Source organism: Aphelocoma coerulescens, chromosome 3 (genome assembly GCF_041296385.1).
Source record: "Aphelocoma coerulescens isolate FSJ_1873_10779 chromosome 3, UR_Acoe_1.0, whole genome shotgun sequence".
NCBI classification, from domain to species: Eukaryota; Metazoa; Chordata; class Aves; order Passeriformes; family Corvidae; genus Aphelocoma; species Aphelocoma coerulescens.
The window spans coordinates 22,426,939-22,444,963 of record NC_091016.1 but is presented as its reverse complement, the minus strand read 5'-3'; the positions used below and the strand labels follow the sequence as shown (position 1 = coordinate 22,444,963).

Genomic DNA, 18,025 nt, shown 5'->3' with positions numbered 1-18,025 from the left:
TAATTCCAAGAGCAACATTGACTATGGTAGCTGGCTGCATTGTGAACTGACAGTGTACAGCTGGCAGATATTGCCTGGCATGTGTAGCCTTTACACACCAAAGTTTAAAACCTTAGGATGAATGGCAAATTTGAAGCTTCGGTATTGAAAACATTTACCCCGTGGCTGAGTGGCTGTTTAGTTTTTTTCTGGGTTTGGTTGGTTGGTTGGGGTTTTTTTTTTAATTTTTACTTTGATGGTAACTGGTCCGTGTGAGGTGTGATGGGTAATTGTTCCCCTGGTGCTGTTAGAGAGCACCATCTCCTGTCTCTTCCCGGGATGGCTCCCCCCAGGGCTCCAACAGCAAAAAGCTCGGTCTTAAGCCACACTGGTTTCTTTTTTGCCTCCACGTGCAGAGCAGATTTTGGGAAGAAACTGCAGTGAGTGGAGGCAGTTGGGTCTCCTATTGCTGCTAAACACTTGATGCTTTGAAACAGGCTACAGACACCTCAAACAGGGCTCTCCTCCGCCACAGACAGACCAGCTTTCCCTCCTCTTGCTCCACTTGGCTGGGACTTCTGTCATTTCACCTGTGAGTAATGCATGGCCAGGCCCTCCTCAGCCACGCTAAGCCCAGCTTAGCTTGCAGTCTGGAGGAGGCTAAAAGGTATTGTGACAAGCTCTGTGGATGGTGTCCAAGTTGTCATTTAAAATGTTCACTTCCAACGTGAGAAAGTTGGTCATTGCACTATGCTCATTCTTTGGGAGATCTTCTGGGGAGTGGGGAGGACAGGAACCAGAGCTCAAAGCTCTCTTCTCTTTCAGCTGTTAAACACAAATCAAGTTGGGGCTTGTGTAGGCAGCATGTGGTGTTTTTCTTTCTCCCACTTTTTGAGCAAGCTTGTGATTCTTCCAGGAGATGCTTTTGGGAAAGCTTTTACTTGGGTTATTTGGCCCACAAACACAGAGCTTTAAGATTGTGCTCCTCCTCCAAACTGCTTTGGTTTAACCAAGCAGACAGGTAAACACCACACAGGTATTCCCTTCCCCCCTAGTGGGATGGGGAGAGAATTGGAATAAATGGTAAAGTCTATAGATTTGGATAAAGACAGTTTAACAGGGCAGAAAAGGAAGGGAAAATAATGGCAAAAGATTACATAAAACAAGTGATGAACAACACAGTTGCTCCTCCTCTGCTGACCATTGCCCGAGGAGTGCCCAAGCAGTGGGCTGGAAACCAGCAGCCAACTCTTCCCAGTTTAACTGTTCAGCATGACACTGTATGGTAAGGAATAAGGAATATCCCTTGAGCCAGCTGGGGTCAGTTGTCCTGTCTATGTCCCCTTCCAAATTCCTATGCACCCCCAGCCTCCTGGCTGGCAGGGCAGCATGAGACCTGAAAAGTCCTTAACTTAGCATAAGAACTTCCCAGCAAGAACTAAAATATCAGGGTGTTATCAACATCTTCCCAATCGTAAATCAAAAATGCAGCACTAAACCAGCTCCAAGGGAGGAAAGTTAACTCTGAAAGTTGAAAGCAGGACACAAATTCAGAGTAGTTACTCAGTATTTTAGTTAATCTAATGCTTGCAGTGGTGTGCACTATGGCCTTGAAGCCCTGGGTCCTAGTAAGGCTCTTTGCTGTTGAGATGTGGCAAAAGGAGGAAGATGTAACTTGAAAGACAAAACAGGCAAATTCAGAAAAGCAGATTTGCTTTGCCTCCTACTTGGAGAGCCAGTCCTGGGTCTTAGAATGCTAGCAATAGTAGTAATGTGAATTTTATGCACTTTAGCCTACACACATCAGTAGTATGCTTCTACTTTCTTATTCCCACTGTATTTGGGATGTCAGGAAGTTGGGAAAGCAAAGCTAATGTTCACCTCACACAGCATTTCATTTTGTTTTGTTTTGGACCTGTTACAGTACTCTGCACATTCCAAACACAGATTTCTGTGCATTTAAAAGAAAGAAAACAGGAAAAAAACCCCCAAAGCTTGACAGTGCATGGCTGAGTGAACTTGATCACAGGGCATTTATTTCCTTTAAGCGAAGGTGGAGCAGTGCCCACATGGAAGCTGGGGGAGTATTTATAAGCTGACCACTGCATGAATTTAAGGCAAACATTCAAATTATTAGAAGCACATTGAGGTATTTCACTGCAATGCCTTTGCCCCTCGAATACGTGTGAAAGTCTGCAATGAATTCAGGTCCGTGCATTCAGATAGAACAAATCTCTCTTGCGCGGCTTCACACAAAGCTGCAGGGGAGAATTTCTGTCTTGGGCTCACTGGGAAAAGGCTTTTCCTCCTTGGCTTTGGAAGAGACTCTGGGAAGCAACAGAAGATGGAAGCAATGAAAGAGGAAACATATTTGCTTAGTTTCAAGGCAGAGACAAATTGCTGGGGCAAGTCAGGTGTGCTAAACTTCTACCTCATATCCACAGGCTCCCTGAAAATTGTGTCCATTCCTGGACCTCTCCTCTCCAGAGGGTATGGGCACTGCAGGGTACAGATTTCCTGGCAGAGTGATGAACCACTGTGGCCTCAAGCAGACGTGGGGGTAAAATTGGTTCAGGGAAGAGAGCAGGAGGAAAATCCAATGGATTGTCCCTGCCTTGCTGCTGGGCTGGATGGCCTCATGACTTTGCCCAGTGTGCTGTGCCGAGCCAACGTGCCCGGGGACAGAACCCTCGGCCCGAGAGAGAAGCCGGGAACTCAGACAACGGTGAGACTGTGTGGGGCTCGCAGTTTATTTCTTTAAGAAGTGTCTCTGTGTCATTAGTGGAGTGTTACTGATAACCTCTTCCCAGGAAGTTCTATGCTCCCTGCTGAACACGACAGCAGCTCCCAAGCAGCCGAGCCCCTCGAGGGCAGAGCTGCTTCCCTCATGCCGTGCCAGAGCAGGAACGCCACACCGCACCCCACACTTCGCAGGGACGCCCGGTCCGTCGCCATTCCAAAGCGGAACCTGCCGCCCTGAGCCAAGATGGCCTCCCTGACGCTGCCGTGCCGCCATGTTCGCTAGGGGCGCGCCGCTCCCCTCCTTCTGAGGGGCGGTGTGGAGCGCCCTTAGCCAAGATGGCGGCGGAGCCTCAGCGGGGGCGGGGCGGGTGTGCCGCCGCCGCCATCTTGGCTGCGGGCAGCCCGTGCCGCTGAGGTGGCCTTAGCGGGCGCGCGGGGCGTGCCGGGAGGGAGCGGCGCGAGCGGCGCGGGCAGGTGGGAGCGGCGGGGCTCCGAGGGAATGGGGGGGGGGGGGGTCCCGTGTCCCCTGAGGGGAGGCGGCGCGGCGCGGGTCAGTGACGGCCCCTGTGAGGGGGAAGGGGTCGGGGCCGTCCCCTGTGAGGGGTGCTGGGGGGGCCAGTGGTGTCTCCTGCAGGAAGGTGTGGAAGGGGCAGTCAGTGGTGTCCCCTGAAGAGGTGTTGAGCATGGTCAGTGGTGTCTCCTGCCGCGGTGCTTGCATGGGGGGTCAGCAGTGTCCCACAGAGCAGCACGGGAGCTCGGCGGCGTTCCCTTTGCCCGGGATGGGGATCGGCAGTGTCCCCCAGGGCAGGGCTGGGGTCGGCAGTGTCCCCCAGGGCAGGGCTGGGGTCAGCCGTGTCCGCCGTGGAGGGTCAGCAGTGCAGCGGGTCAGTGCTTTGCCCTGTGGCCGTGCTGGGATCGGTGGTCTGGGGGGCGGAGGTGGCACCTATGGCTGCACGGGGGATCTGTGGTGTCCCCTATAGCCATGCCGAGCTCAGCAGCTGGGTGATGACCCCTCTCCTCCTGCTGTCCTGACCCCAGAGTAGGGCCACAGCCCACGTCAAACGCAGCATGGCAATCGGGCCTCTGCCTGGGGCAGGGAAGTGGTGCTGGGCTACAGTTGGAGGAACATGGAATAAATTTGCCCTGTGGCTGTGCTGCATACCTGAGATGTCAAATGTTTGTCTTGCTGTTCTGATGCGGAAGATCTTTTACAGGCAGAGTCAGCTCTGCCTTTTCACCCTGGCAGACCTATTTGTGGTGGGGATGTATTGTGAACCCTTCTGTTTGTTCATCCAGAGAGGGGTTGGAATTATAGGACAGTTCTCCCTAAGCTTGATTTACATCCTTAATAGCAAGGAAGAAAAAATGACAGTGAATTTGGAGTTCTGTAGGAATATGTTACACCAAAGCTTCTCCTCCTCTGAGGGGAGGTGATGCTTCTGATTTCTCATGTGCATGGCCCTCCTGAATATCCCACCTGCAGTGAGGACCAGGCGTGAGGTAATCCTGGAGCACCTGCAGCTGTAGGCGAACCTCTGAGTTTCCTTGTCTGAAGAAGGTTGTGGAGCTGCTGCTTTTGGCTCTGTGAATTGCTGCTAGTGCTGTGTGGTGTTTGTGGTCTGGATTTGACAAGCAAGATTTTTGGTAGGCTTGTCCTTGCCTTTCTCAGAGAAGTCAAAGGTAGTGATGGCCTGGAAGCTCTTGTTTGTGTCTTATTTTAAAGAGTTCAGTAAGGCAACACAGAGAGTAACTCCTCTGTTGTGTTGGGGATATTCCTCCTTGATGTTTTCTGAAGTCTGCTGTACTCTCAATTCCTTCCTTACTGGCAGTGGGACAATGATGCCATGCAGAATGGGTGTCCAAAAGATCTTTTTTGGCATTTTGTCATGTAATCCTTTCCCTTTGTAAGCAGGTCAGGCTGGAAGCCTGGTGACATTCATGATTGTTTTGGCCTCAGACTTGTCCTCCTTGTCTCCCTGCAATGTTTCAGCCGAAGGCTCCAGGATGTGTTGCAAATCTGCCCTGTTTTCCTTTACTGACCCAGTCAGGCAGGACTGCCTTGAGGTCACCATGAGGCTGGCTGGGTATTGAGATATTAAATGTGAATCATAAGAAAAAAACAACCCTTGGATTCTGACTTTGAGTGTCAGCTTTCCTTGTTCCTTTGTTGGATTTGGTGGTGTTTTAATTGGCTGTAATGTTCATGAGAGCACTGGACAGAAGAGATTAATGGAGTCACATGGTTTATTTGATAATGGGATTAATTAATTGCACTGTATTGGCTTTTCCTGCAGTGTCTTGTGCTCCCACCTGTAGCTGACCTGCTGAGCTCCTTTGCAGGCCTGTTGTCCACACAAGTGGCTGCTGCCTGAACATGCCTTCTTCTGTCCTTCCAGAACTTCTGCAGGGCCATGGCGACGTACCTGGAGTTCATCCAGCAGAATGAGGAGCGTGACGGAGTGCGCTTCAGCTGGAACGTGTGGCCCTCCAGCAGGCTGGAGGCCACAAGGATGGTTGTGCCCCTGGCCTGTCTCCTGACCCCGCTGAAGGAGCGTCTGGACCTGCCCCCCGTGCAGTATGAACCAGTGCTTTGCAGCAGGCCAACCTGCAAAGCTGTGCTCAACCCACTCTGGTAGGAGTTGCTTGGCTGGGGATGTTAGGAGAGGCTGGATAGTACCTAATTTTCATCTGAACTTCACTACTTCCTTATTCCCCTTCTTCTCTGCCCAGTGCCTGGCAGCCTCTTTCATTTTGATGTGGTAGGCTTGTTAAAATCTATTCACCAGCATTCCTGTTATTAGAGCTGGCAAGAGCAAAGGAGACCAGAGGGTCTTTGGGGAGGCTGTTAAGTCAGAGAGTCCTCTCACCATCCCAGAGAATTTTGTGGTGAATGTGGAAACTGATAACAAACAAAGATACCCATTATACTGTTATTGTGCGTTCACTTGTTTTCCTGCTTCCTACACATCCTGCTGCTTGTAGGTCAGTTCCAGTATGAGCATAATGAGGTCATTTTAGAGGAGTATCTTGGTCCCAAAATCATGTGATGATCATGCATACCTGGAGTGTGGTGTTGGACTGAGAAAAAGCAGGGAATACCAGCAAGAGGAAGTGAAACAAGATCAAAGCCATAGAATGAGAACGTGGCAAGGCATCCCGCACTAGCAGGATGTTGTAACGGGCTGAGGAGAGTACACTCTGTGGGACAGGGAACAGCCTGTTTGTTCCGTGTTTGCACAGGATCTGGGTGGATGGCTCCTGCTGCTCTGACACTGGAGCACTTGTGTGCTACAGCTGCACAAACAATAGGACAATGAGATAAGCCTAAGTATAGTGAAAGGATGATTAGACCTAGTTCTGTGTCTGCGTCTGCCAAGGGCTAAGCTTCAGAGAGCTGTCAGTGGTCTCTCACGCTGACAAGCCTGGAAATGGCAGGGCTGGATGAGCTAATAAACTTCCTGGTAACAGAACAAGAGCCTGAATCCCTAAAACACTTGCTGTTCAAGCTGGAGTGTCTGTTTCTTACTCAGTGCTGTGAACCAGCATAGATTAATGAATTGATTGTGAAGCTGTGCTGTATATTTTTCCTGAAGTCACACCAATGCCTCATCTTTCCCTTGCAGCCAAGTTGATTATCGGGCCAAGCTTTGGGCTTGTAACTTCTGTTTTCAGAGAAACCAGGTAAGTTGGAAAAAGCACTTCCACCTTTTCAGTGAACATTTTATTGATGGCCTTCCCTGGACATTAAGCATAAATTCTGCTTCTCTAGATCCCTTCCCTTGGCCTTCTTCTGTTGCTGAACCCAGGCCAGAGTACAGTCTGCTTTACCTCACATCTTGTCAGTGATTTTACTGGCATGCAGAGCATAGGAAGGAGATAAAAATGCTATTTTGTTCCATGTGTCCTAGTGTGTTTTTTGCATTTGATATCTACTATTCTTGCAGAATATGAAATTCATTAGATTTGAGTAGACTTTTGCCATCATAAATTATTGTATGGCTAAAATAATTTCAACTAATACATTGTTGTTGCTGTAGTCCTACCTTTTTTTTACACTGGATTGAGCAGCTGTCCATCCTGCTGGCCACTTGTTGTCTGTGTTTAGGAAAACAGCACTGTGGGTTTCTTGTCATGAATTAATCAGATTGGTGCAGTGTCAGTAAATAAAAGAGTTGAATAACCACATCATCTGCAGGGCAGGCTCTGTACTGCAGAGGAGAGCCCTACATTTTTGTCCTGCAACTTCCTTGTCCTAATTTTTTGTTCTCTCTTTCAGTTCCCACCAGCATATGCAGGCATTTCTGAAGTCAATCAACCAGCAGAGCTTATGCCTCAGTTTTCAACAATTGAATATATAGTGCAGGTAAATGAACCACAGGTGAGCTTGAAGTCCCCAGAATTGTTTGTGACAGATGATACATGTGTAAAATTTTCTTAGGATAATGCAAATAAATAAAATGTCTGCAAGGTGCTTAAGAAGGGGCCCATTCCTTGGCTGGAGGCTTTATAAAATGTCATGTCTTCCCACATCAGCGAGGTCCACAGACACCGTTGATCTTCCTGTATGTTGTGGACACGTGCTTGGAAGAGGAGGATTTGCAGGCCCTGAAGGAGTCCCTGCAAATGTCGCTGAGCCTGCTGCCTCCCGATGCCCTGGTGGGGCTCATCACGTTCGGCAGGATGGTCCAGGTTCATGAGCTGAGCTGTGAAGGGATTTCCAAGAGCTACGTGTTCCGGGGCACCAAGGACCTGACAGCCAAGCAAATACAGGTGTGCTCTGCTTTCCCTCAGGGCAGGGGCTTGTACCTCTCAGCTCTGTTGGGCTCTCAAGCACAGGGCTCTCTGGGAGAAAGGAGGGCTCAGTGCTCTTAACTGTGAGCCTGCTGCCCTCCCAGTATCTGTCGTGTCTTTTTGCCTTTGTAAATTTCTTGGAAGCTCGTTCAAGGCTGAGTTTGTGTATCTCACATAATGGACCCATGATCCATTCCTAATGGCAGTCCAAAGATGAGCAATTTTACAGGTTTAAGTATATTTAATGCTGCAATATTGCGGGGCTCAGGGTATATTAAATAATAATATAAATAGTATGTTTAGTGTTTGAATAGTACATCTCCTCTGCCTCCTCTTTACTGTTTTCTAGGATATGCTTGGGCTTTCAAGGCCAGCTGTCCCCATGCAACAGGGAAGACCTCTTCAGACCCCAGAGCAACCTGTTATTTCCAGCAGGTAAGCTTCACCAGCACAGCACACAGCAGGGCAGATGTTTTATGCCCCTTTATGCCTGTAGGTCACTCTTCTAACCCTGGGTTTCCCAAGAGGAGAAAGAAGATTTAAATGGTATTGTCTTGTCATAGTTCCTTACCACTGTTGAACAGTTTCCTCTTTCTCAGCTCCTCTTTTTCAGTGGCAGCTCTCATGCCTTTCAGCCAATTAACTCACCTTTGAACTTCTTTCCTGTTCTTTATGTGACTTTGCCTTCTTGTCAGTTCCTGATATCTTGCTTTGATCAAATTTTTTATTTTGCACAGGCTTGTTATCTTGGAAAGTTTGGATGCAAGAAGGCAACCTGCTGCATCTCTCTACTTCTGATTACTGTCTCAGAGCAATTTATGTGTGCCAGGAACAAAGAGGCACTTTTTTCCTTCTCTGAACTTAGAAGCAGGAAAACATTGTATTTGAATTTTTGCAGGTTCCTCCAGCCTGTGCATAAGATTGACATGAATTTAACAGATCTGCTTGGAGAGCTGCAAAGGGACCCATGGCCAGTGACCCAGGGAAAGAGACCTTTACGTTCTACAGGAGTGGCTCTTTCAATTGCAGTTGGCTTATTGGAGGTACTTTTAATGCTGTTGTTTGAGACGAGCAGGTCAAGGTAAGCACGTGACAGTGCTTGCTGAGATGAGTGCTGGTGTTAGTGCAGCTGGCTTACAGTGGGGTGCAGAGGTGCAGTTTGTCTCTACTGACACTTGAGCTGTGCTAGCACCAGCTGATGTAGAGTGGGCTGGAAGGTTCCATCTAAATGGTAAAATTTGCAGGTGTTTAAAGGTCTCTGATTCTTGTGTGTGTTGCCACACAAGAGGTGATACTATGCACTGGATTTATCTGAGTGCCATCTTACGATACAAGTAAAGAAAACAGAAACTGCCTGCTTCCTGTTTTGAAGACATGAAGCTTGACATGGTTTGAGTTTAAACTCACAGAGTGCTGTGACTGTCAGGAAATGCATCACTTTATTATCGAGGTGGCCTCTAGTAGGGACAGGTCCCCACTGACATTGCAGAAGCATGTGCAGACCCTTCTCCAAAGAAAGCACTGTTGCCATTTAATCAGTTTCCCTTTTTTTTTCCTCCTCCCCCTCTCTGATATAGGTGTTTGTTTTTATTTTAGGGCACATTTCCAAACACAGGGGCCAGAATAATGCTATTCACAGGTGGGCCACCAACACAAGGGCCGGGCATGGTGGTGGGAGATGAACTGAAAACACCCATCCGTTCCTGGCATGACATAGAGAAGGATAATGCAAGGTTCATGAAGAAGGCCACCAAAGTAGGTGCTGGTGCATGCTGGGTGTTTTTAAAAGCTAAAACTGAATATTGTCTCAGAACACTACATGTGTTTCATGGTTGTCCTTGAAATGCTGAGTCTTTGTCTATGTTAAATTATGAGGATGGTCAAGGGAAAGGGTAAAAAAGACTTCCTCCTTGTTCTCCATCATGGTCTTGCACCTTCTCAGAGAAGAAAGTATTTCAGTGTTGTTTCTTAGCTGATGGTGGCTGGAGAGTTTGTTCATCCACATCATTGTATCTCCTTCTAGGGAGGAAAAAGCCTGTCTCCCAAGAATTGGTCATTTCCAGAAAGCCTCCTTTGTCTTCTTTACATATAAAACAACCATTAAAATGGTAAAAATGTCAGATATGAAATGTGCCTGTCAGCTTAGAGAAAGCAGGATGACACCTGTTCTCTTAACTATCACCTGGAAATCTTTGGGTTCCCACTAAGTCATCACAGACTAGATGAATCAATGTGATTTATGCACTGTCTATATTTGAGACAATAAACTCAGGCTCATCCAAGTGCATCCCTCATCCTAGAAGGGAGAAGTGTGCTGCAGCCAACATCTGTTTAGTTAGCACAGCACTGGTGATTGCCCCATGTGTACCTTGTGATGGCCTGAGATGGGGAGCAGCAGAAATCCTGCACCTTGCAGCCTCCTGAGCCTCATCTGTGTGTTCCCAGCACTACGAGACTCTGGCCAACCGCTCTGCGGCCAACGGGCACTGCATCGACATCTACGCCTGTGCCCTGGACCAGACAGGGCTGCTGGAGATGAAGTGCTGTGCAAACCTCACTGGGTATGTTCACAGCACACAGCTGCCATCTGCTTTTTGGGTTTTTTTTAGAGGGGGAGAACGGTTCAGAAAGCAGTTAAGTGTGCTGTCAGGGCAGGAGGGTTTTTATCATTCTGTTCTAAACTGTGGTTTGAATTTGCCAGGAATTACATGGCAAGCCTCACCTGATCCCAGTCCACATTTCTGGAGTCTCAAAGCAGCATGTGAATTAGCACTGCTGTTAGAAAACTCGATGGTGGGTAGAAGCTTTCCTTGTGTGGGCCAGATTTTCTCTGCTTAATGGCTCGCTTATGCTTTTTCCAGGGATTCTTGACTTCCCTGGGTCCAGTTTTAAATGACATCTCTAAGGGGTAAATAGTCTCTGTGAGGAAGGCTGTGTGCTAAACCAGGCCTTTTGGGGACTTGGCATGTCTTACTGCAAGTGCAAGGTGTTTGTAAATAATCCCTCAGTGCTAGCAGGGAGGAGAGAGACTGTTTGACCCTGTGGTTGTGTTACTGAGCTGCATCTGGTCAGGCCTGGGTTTGCCAGGGCACTTTGGGGGAGGTCCAGCACAGCCCCATGCACCTTTCTCATGCTGCAGTGGTGCAGCCACCCCTGGTGTAGTGTGGGTGGTTCCAGCCCTGCTCAGGGAAAGCAGGCTGAGCAAAGAACTTCCCAGGGTTGAAACACGAATGTTTTGAAGGCAGCTAAAGCAATGGCAAGAAATAGACTTGAGAAAGCAAACTGACAAAGATGGAGCACTAACCTGTGTGGCTTTGTAGGAGGCACCCGTGAATCTGCGCTCCCTGGTGTGAATCCTGCCTATGCACAGGCATGCTGTAAAGCAGTTAACTGCATGTGTTTGCATGTGTCAGAGGGGATGTATCCTTTGTACTTCTAGTTCCCAGTTGCTTTAGTTCCCTTGTTTTTTCTTTCCCAGAGGACACATGGTGATGGGAGACTCCTTCAACACTTCTCTCTTCAAGCAGACCTTCCAGCGGGTATTTAGCAAAGGCTACAATGGTGAATTTCGGATGGCTTTTGGTGCAAATTTGGATGTGAAGGTGAGAGATTAGTTTGGTTGGATGGAAGGAATGGGGAAATACAAATTATGTTAATTTAAAAATCAGTTTCAGCCTCTGGGGTGTTTGGGGTGTAGGAAGGTCTGTATGTTTGAGGTCAGATATAGTGCTTCTCTGGGAGAAGCACTGTACTGAAGAGATTTTTATTTGGAAGCTTAGTAAGTTTGTGGGTTTGTTTTGTTGGGTGTTTTTTTTGCTGTTGTTTGGGTTGTTTTGGTTTGTTTGTTTTGTTTTTGTTTTACTTTAAAACAGCCTCTCCTCACTCAACAAGGAATGTTTCCTATTGTCTCATCCGTATAAATACATCTTCATTGTTAAAATGTGGCTCTGAAGATTCTCTTACCTTCACTAATTGTAGCAGGCGAGGGTCTGGGAAAATACCATCTCATTAAAGTTGAGCAACTGATTTAGACTGTGTGTATTCTATATGACTGACTTCATTAAAAAAACCAGCAACTTTTTTTTTTTTAACCTTGTTCAAGACCTCCAGGGAGCTGAAAATTGCAGGAGCCATTGGACCGTGTATATCCCTGAATGCCAAGGGGCCATGTGTCTCTGAAAATGTAAGTTTCAGACATGGAAAAATCTTTAATAAAGAAGTAAATAAACAATGCAAAGTTTCTGTCTAGACCTATAGCTCAGCTAGAATGTCAGAGTTTTCAAGAAAACATCCCTAGGAAATAACAGCCTTTCCTAGACTAAATTCTTGTTTCCTAAGGCTTTCTTTCAACTGTATGACCTTCAAGTAACTTCATTCACACCCAGAAGATAAGGAATCTAGAAGGCCTCCCATTACTTGTACCACTAATCAGGATTTAGCATAAGCTTGCCTTTCCTTCTGCTAGAGGAAAATTGCTGCTTTCTTTTTGATTCTGTGCAGGAACTTGGAATTGGAGGGACATCTCAATGGAAAATCTGTAGTCTGGATCCCAGTACAACTCTAGCCATTTACTTTGAAGTGGTAAATCAGGTCAGTCCTGGCTTCTCTTTTTTTTTTTAATCATATTTTTTACACACCAAACTACTTGTTACAGGTCCAGAAAATGCAATGGCATCTCCTGTGTTGCAGGTGGATGGTTGCAAAGGATGATGAAATAATATCAGGAATTGTTTGCGCTTGTCTCTTTCTTTTGTGTGCTGTGGGGGCTTGTTACAGTTGGGAAGAGTTATGGAAAAACCATCATGTTTTGAGGGCTGACCTTGTTTCATTTGCAGCACAACGCACCCATCCCTCAGGGAGGCAGAGGGGCAGTGCAGTTTGTCACTCAGTATCAACACTCCAGCACACAGAGGCGCATTCGTGTCACCACCATAGCCAGAAAGTGAGTACCCCATGCCAGTGCTCTGGCAGAGTGGCAGCAGCTCCAGCTCCAGTCTGTGCTGGAATTCCTGGCTGTTTGCTGCATGCATTGGCACACATGGATGCACGTGGCACTAACCCTTTGCTAACCCTGCAGCTGGGCAGATGCACAGACTCAGCTCCAGCACATCGAGGCTGCGTTTGACCAGGAGGCTGCTGCTGTGCTCATGGCACGGCTGGGAGTGTACAGGGCTGAGTCTGAGGAGGGACCGGATGTTCTGCGTTGGCTGGACAGGCAGCTCATCAGGCTGGTAAGACCAACACACTGAGCTTGGGGGCAGTCTCAATTGCAGTAAAAATGGAAGTGACAACAGCAATCTTTTTACAGATTGACTTGCTTTGTTTGTGCTCTGGTCATGGTCACATAGCTGTAGTATGGGATAACTCAGAACCCAGTGTGATCAGCAAATTTGGATGGAATATGTGAACATCCCATCATGCTCAAAAGGTTAAACCTGAGATTGAATAAGGCATAATGAAACACAGAATAGTGCAGCTGGGAAGTTCAACCCTCCTGCTTAAAATAGGGCCAGCTTTGAAGTTAGGGCAGGTTGCTCCAGCTCTTGTCCAGTTGAGTTTTGAAGAACTCCAAAGATGGGATTTCTCTTGCTTTTCTTGATAGCCTGTTCCAATGTCTGATCTGCCTCCATCCCTCGATCAGAATTTCCATTTCCCCAGTTAGCAGTCAGGTAGACAGTGAGTTGACTCCCTGATCCCACTCTTCACCAGGCTGAACAAATCCAGCTTCTTCAGCCTCACTTTCTTCATAAGATGCTCCAACCCGTAACTGACTTTGGTGGTCTCTGCTACACCCAATCTAATATATCCATGCTGTCTTGCACTGGAGAGCCCAAAACTGGACACAGCATTCAGATGTGGGCCAATTTCAGGGTAGTAATCTGAATTAATTCTGCAACCTACTACTGTCTCTTGCTTTCAATGTCACAAGCCCAAATTGTCTAAGTCACTGTTAGCCTTGTCTAAACTCCCATGGGGGATTGGTACTGACACAATATGGCACATCAGACCCTAAAAAACCAGGGCCAGTCAAATAGAGATTTGAGCACAAACAGGAACATGCTGTGTGCTGAAATGACTGTGGGATCATTTAGAGTTTGATTCCTAAAACCATTGATACTTTTTCTCAGTGCAACTGATGCTTTTTTTTCAGTTGGTCAAATGCTGGTCTGCTGCTGTTCTGCAAGAAGTAGTTGCTGCAGAAGTGCTTCATAGTGTACAAAGCAGTTTAGGTGTAATGTAGTAGCCCTGAATTAATGGAAAAAAAAATGGGTAATGCTGTAGAAGCACTATTTCTTTCATTCTTGGATAATTTCAAATCTAGATTTTATTAATATATATATATCAAAATAGATTGCATCTTCATTCTCATTCCAGTAAGACAAAGAAACCACTCACTTAAAGAAAAACAGCCTGTAAATGTTGTAGTACTTGTTCTTGTCAGGTTCATGCCTTGATTGTTTAAAAATTAACAAAAGAACACCCTTCTAGAAAGAAAGGTGTTAATTCTAAAAAAAGAAAAAATAGAAAAAAGAGAGAAGTAACCAAAGTATCCATTTTGCTTCCAACAGTGTCAGAAATTTGGACAATACAACAAAGATGATCCCAACTCCTTTAGGCTGTCAGAATCATTTTCTTTGTATCCTCAGGTAAGAATGTCACTTCTCACAGCTGGGGGAAAAGTGTGCAGGGATGAGTGGGAATGATGATAAAACATCTTGTACTATTTATCAGATTCAGCAAGGGAGGAACGGGTGCTTTTTTAATTTCATGGACTGGTCCTGTAGTTCAGTGCTGCAAGAGACTGATAAGGGAAGAAGTCTGAAGAGTTATTAAGGGGTAGACTTTTTTCCAAAGAATTTACTGTTCAAAAATATTGGACTTGGGTCCAGAAGTTTTGGCAACTTTGGCTGACATTTGTTGTCTCACTCCTCTTTCTGGTGCAGTTCATCTTCCACCTGCGCCGCTCCCCATTCCTGCAGGTCTTCAATAACAGTCCAGATGAATCTTCCTATTACCGGCACCACTTTGCCAGGCAGGATCTGACCCAGTCCCTCATTATGATCCAGCCCATCCTTTATGCTTATTCTTTCCATGGACCTCCTGAGGTGAGTCTGTGTTTCCCAGGAAAAGGTGAATCGACCCAAGATAATGAGTATTCAGTCAGAGTAACACTATTGCAGCTAAAAGGCCCCTATAGATTTTTAAAAAAATTATTAAAGGACAAGATACTTTTGTTCAAGATCATAGGAAATTATATTTGGATGGGTGTAGAAATTGCTCTCTGGCATCCTGAGATCTGAGAGCTTAGGGGTGCCTGACTTTGTTCTTTATTTTCCCCAGCCAGTGCTTTTGGACAGCAGCAGTATTCTTCCTGACAGAATCCTACTGATGGATACTTTCTTCCAGATAGTTATCTACCTTGGTGAGGTATGGTGAAATGTGTTCACGTTCTCTGTTTGTACACCTTCCCTCCTGCCATGCATGCAGACAGCTTTGCTGTTAGTATGAAGTAAGCTTCTTGCAAAGCCCACGCAGCACAATGACTGGGTATGCACATGCTGCCTGTTGGGATACAATTCCATCCACTGTCAGAGTAAAAATAATACTGGAATCACTAAGGATGTGTTCTGCACCGAGTAGCAGATGTTGTGTTAGCTTGGCCATGAAGGTTACTGTGCCTGGAAAAGGCCGGAGAAGGTTGAAATTAAGCAGGGCACAGTTACAAGATGATACATATTTTAACAGAGTTGCAAGTATTTTCAGAGCGGTGACAGACTTCGCTTGCAGGGTTTTCACACTTACATACTCCTGCTCTTAAAAGAAATCAGTTAGGCAGCTTTCCAGTTTTGCTTTTAAATAATGGATGTTTTTGGAAGCTGCTGCTATATGCCTTCCCTCATGACTGAGGGAAGTGCTTAGGTACTGGCCCTTTCTAAAAATCTTCTAGAGTTACCTTAAACAGTTTCTATCTACTGTTGCAGAGCAAGACACTCAGCAGCTGGGTAAAATTTAGACAGGGAAGAGCTGAGCGTCTGACCTGTGCATGTACAGAGCAATTGCTGCATACATGTACCTTGGAAATACTGTAAGGCCAAGTCAGATTCAGAATGTCAGTAATTTATAAATGCTTCATTTCTGTGTTGGCACAGGCTGAAACATACTGAACATATTTTCAACAAATTGCTCTTGCACTGCACAGACTGCTGCCAGCTTTTGTGTTGGGTGCCTGTGCTTAAATTCAGGGGCAGAAAGTAATGTTGTAGCCAGAGGAGTGAAGGTGTGTTTGTCCCCTAAGCAGAAGTACCCATAGCATTTTGCAGCCTTAAGACATGCAGGGTAAAAGCGGGAGGCTTGCAGACATCTCTGCTCCCTTTTCATCTTCTTCCTGTCCCATCAATAGACTATTGCACAGTGGCAGAAAGCTGGATACCAAGATATGCCTGAATATGAAAACTTCAAGCACCTCCTGCAAGCCCCACTGGATGATGCCCAGGAAATCTTGCAGACCAGATTCCCAATGCCACGTTACATCCACACTGAACATGGGGGCAGTCAGGTAAGGAAGTTTCTGGAGGAACACTGTTGTTGCCTAGAGCAAATGGCTCATTCTGCTTTTCTGAAAGGATGGTTCTGTAAGTCAAACACAATTTAGCTCTTCAAAGTACAGAGCTTGCATATTTTCTCATCAGCTTTTACTACAACTCTGTCTTTTAATAAGCTGATCGCTTGCTGGATATGCTTTTGAAATCTGAAGGTGGAAAAAAAAATCTTAATGTTAATAACTTAAATATGTTTTTATTCCCCAAACAGGTGAGAAAGAAATGATTTGGTTATGTGCCTATAGTTAGCTTGCTAGGACAGTAATGCTGAATGGTTGACCATCTGTTTCTTCATTCTCAAACACTGAATGAGGGTATAAAATAGTTGCTATTTTCACTCTTCCTGGAATTACAGTTGCACTGTGCTTGTCCGTAGCAGTGAAGAGGAAGGAGCTGATGCTCCAAACCAAAGATTTTGTGTTGATTTTTGATGTGACTCTGTTGCACTGGTCTTGCACTGAGTTCTTTTTGGAAGAGCAGATGTGGCATGGGGGGAACAGTGCTGGTGTTTCCTGTGCCATGGATTCCTCTCATGGAATCAGAACTGCCCTGCTAGGAGAGCACAGCCTGCTGTAACAGAGCACTTTGTGTCTCTTGGAGACAAGTTTTCTGTGGAGCAGGGCTATTTCGGGAATTGGAACCTGCTAAAGTTGAATTAGTACCTTGCTTGCAAAAGCAGGAGCATTGCTCATCATGGATCCAAGATGGGATGAAGCCTGAGGAAGCAGACAGATCTCTCATTTTACCAAACTCCTCATCTTTTGTCTTTATAGGCCCGGTTCCTCCTGTCTAAAGTGAATCCTTCTCAGACCCACAATAACCTCTATGCCTGGGGCCAGGTAAGCCATGGAATAGCTGCTCATGTTTGGGAATGCTGTAAAATGTACGTATTTATGTGTGCAGTAGCCATCCTGTCTCACCATGTGGCCATGAACATTTGTCCTTGATTCCTTATCATGGTTGTTGATAAGATAAACAGCACTGGTGGGCAGCACTGGATGATCAGAATGCAGTTTTCAAACCTGGATGTCATGTATTTCCAGTATTCTGGAAAAAGTAACTAGCAGATGGATACATACAGATCTAATTTAGCTGAGAGTCTTTTTATATCCTCTTTGCTTAGCTTGTTTGTGTAGAGCTTTGGACAGCAAAATTCCTTATGCTTTAGGAAGAAGAGACTTCCCTGCAGCAGTTCAGATTATACTAGAGGATAATGTCAGTGCTATTGCCAAAGAGAAGCATCTGTCTTTTGCAGAAGAAAAAGGTGGTTGATTTAGCAGGCAATTAGTTCAGAGGGCTGGCATCTGATGTGCTCTCAGTTTGTCCCGTGTTAACAACAGTATTTTAGGCTCCTTCTTTCTTTATTTTTTTCTTCAGGAATCAGGAGCTCCAATCCTGACAGATGATGTGAGTCTCCAGGTATTCATGGACCACCTAAAAAAGCTGGCAGTTTCAAGTGCGTCGTGACTGATCAAACCGAGCAGCAGGAGCAGATGATTTACATGGATCATGTTGATGACAGAAGTGGAGCAATTTATTTACATTTCCTTTTCTCTCTTTTAAAGAAGGGTTTTTAACTGTTACACGAAATAAACATTCAGGGAGAGTGTTTTACTTCTCCCTTCTAATTTATTTGTATTTCTGTTTGTCTATATTCTGTTTACTCTGCATTTCCCACACATCACAACTAGAGCTGAAGGCTGTTTTAGCCAACAGAGATTTTGACAGCCTTTAGCTTAACTTTTAATGTTCTTAAGAGGTGTCTCGGCAACCGTGGGGCTGTATTAATGAAAAATGAAAGCGGGTAGGAGCACTGCTCCTTAGTGCTGTCCCCAAATCCCTCTGCTGGTGCCATGGGCGGGCCTTGTCTTCTTTTCCGCTCGCCGCCCGGCCCCGCCCCTGCGCGCGTGCCC

General features: G+C 46.1%; 1 protein-coding gene across 1 annotated transcript; it reads left to right on the top strand.

The window, feature by feature from the left end:
• The first annotated feature begins 3,135 nt into the window (after positions 1 to 3,135).
• Positions 3,136 to 17,744, top strand: SEC23B (SEC23 homolog B, COPII coat complex component). Its single transcript, XM_069009435.1, has 20 exons — positions 3,136 to 3,195; positions 5,118 to 5,353; positions 6,345 to 6,402; positions 6,998 to 7,084; positions 7,255 to 7,491; positions 7,862 to 7,947; positions 8,411 to 8,555; positions 9,109 to 9,267; positions 9,958 to 10,073; positions 10,991 to 11,114; positions 11,615 to 11,695; positions 12,013 to 12,102; positions 12,348 to 12,454; positions 12,590 to 12,743; positions 14,082 to 14,159; positions 14,457 to 14,618; positions 14,854 to 14,940; positions 15,914 to 16,069; positions 16,886 to 16,951; positions 17,490 to 17,744. Exons 2-20 carry the CDS (start codon positions 5,133 to 5,135, stop codon positions 17,577 to 17,579), a joined length of 2,304 nt encoding a protein of 767 aa, XP_068865536.1. The 5' UTR covers positions 3,136 to 3,195; positions 5,118 to 5,132; the 3' UTR covers positions 17,580 to 17,744.
• Positions 17,745 to 18,025: the final 281 nt, after the last annotated feature.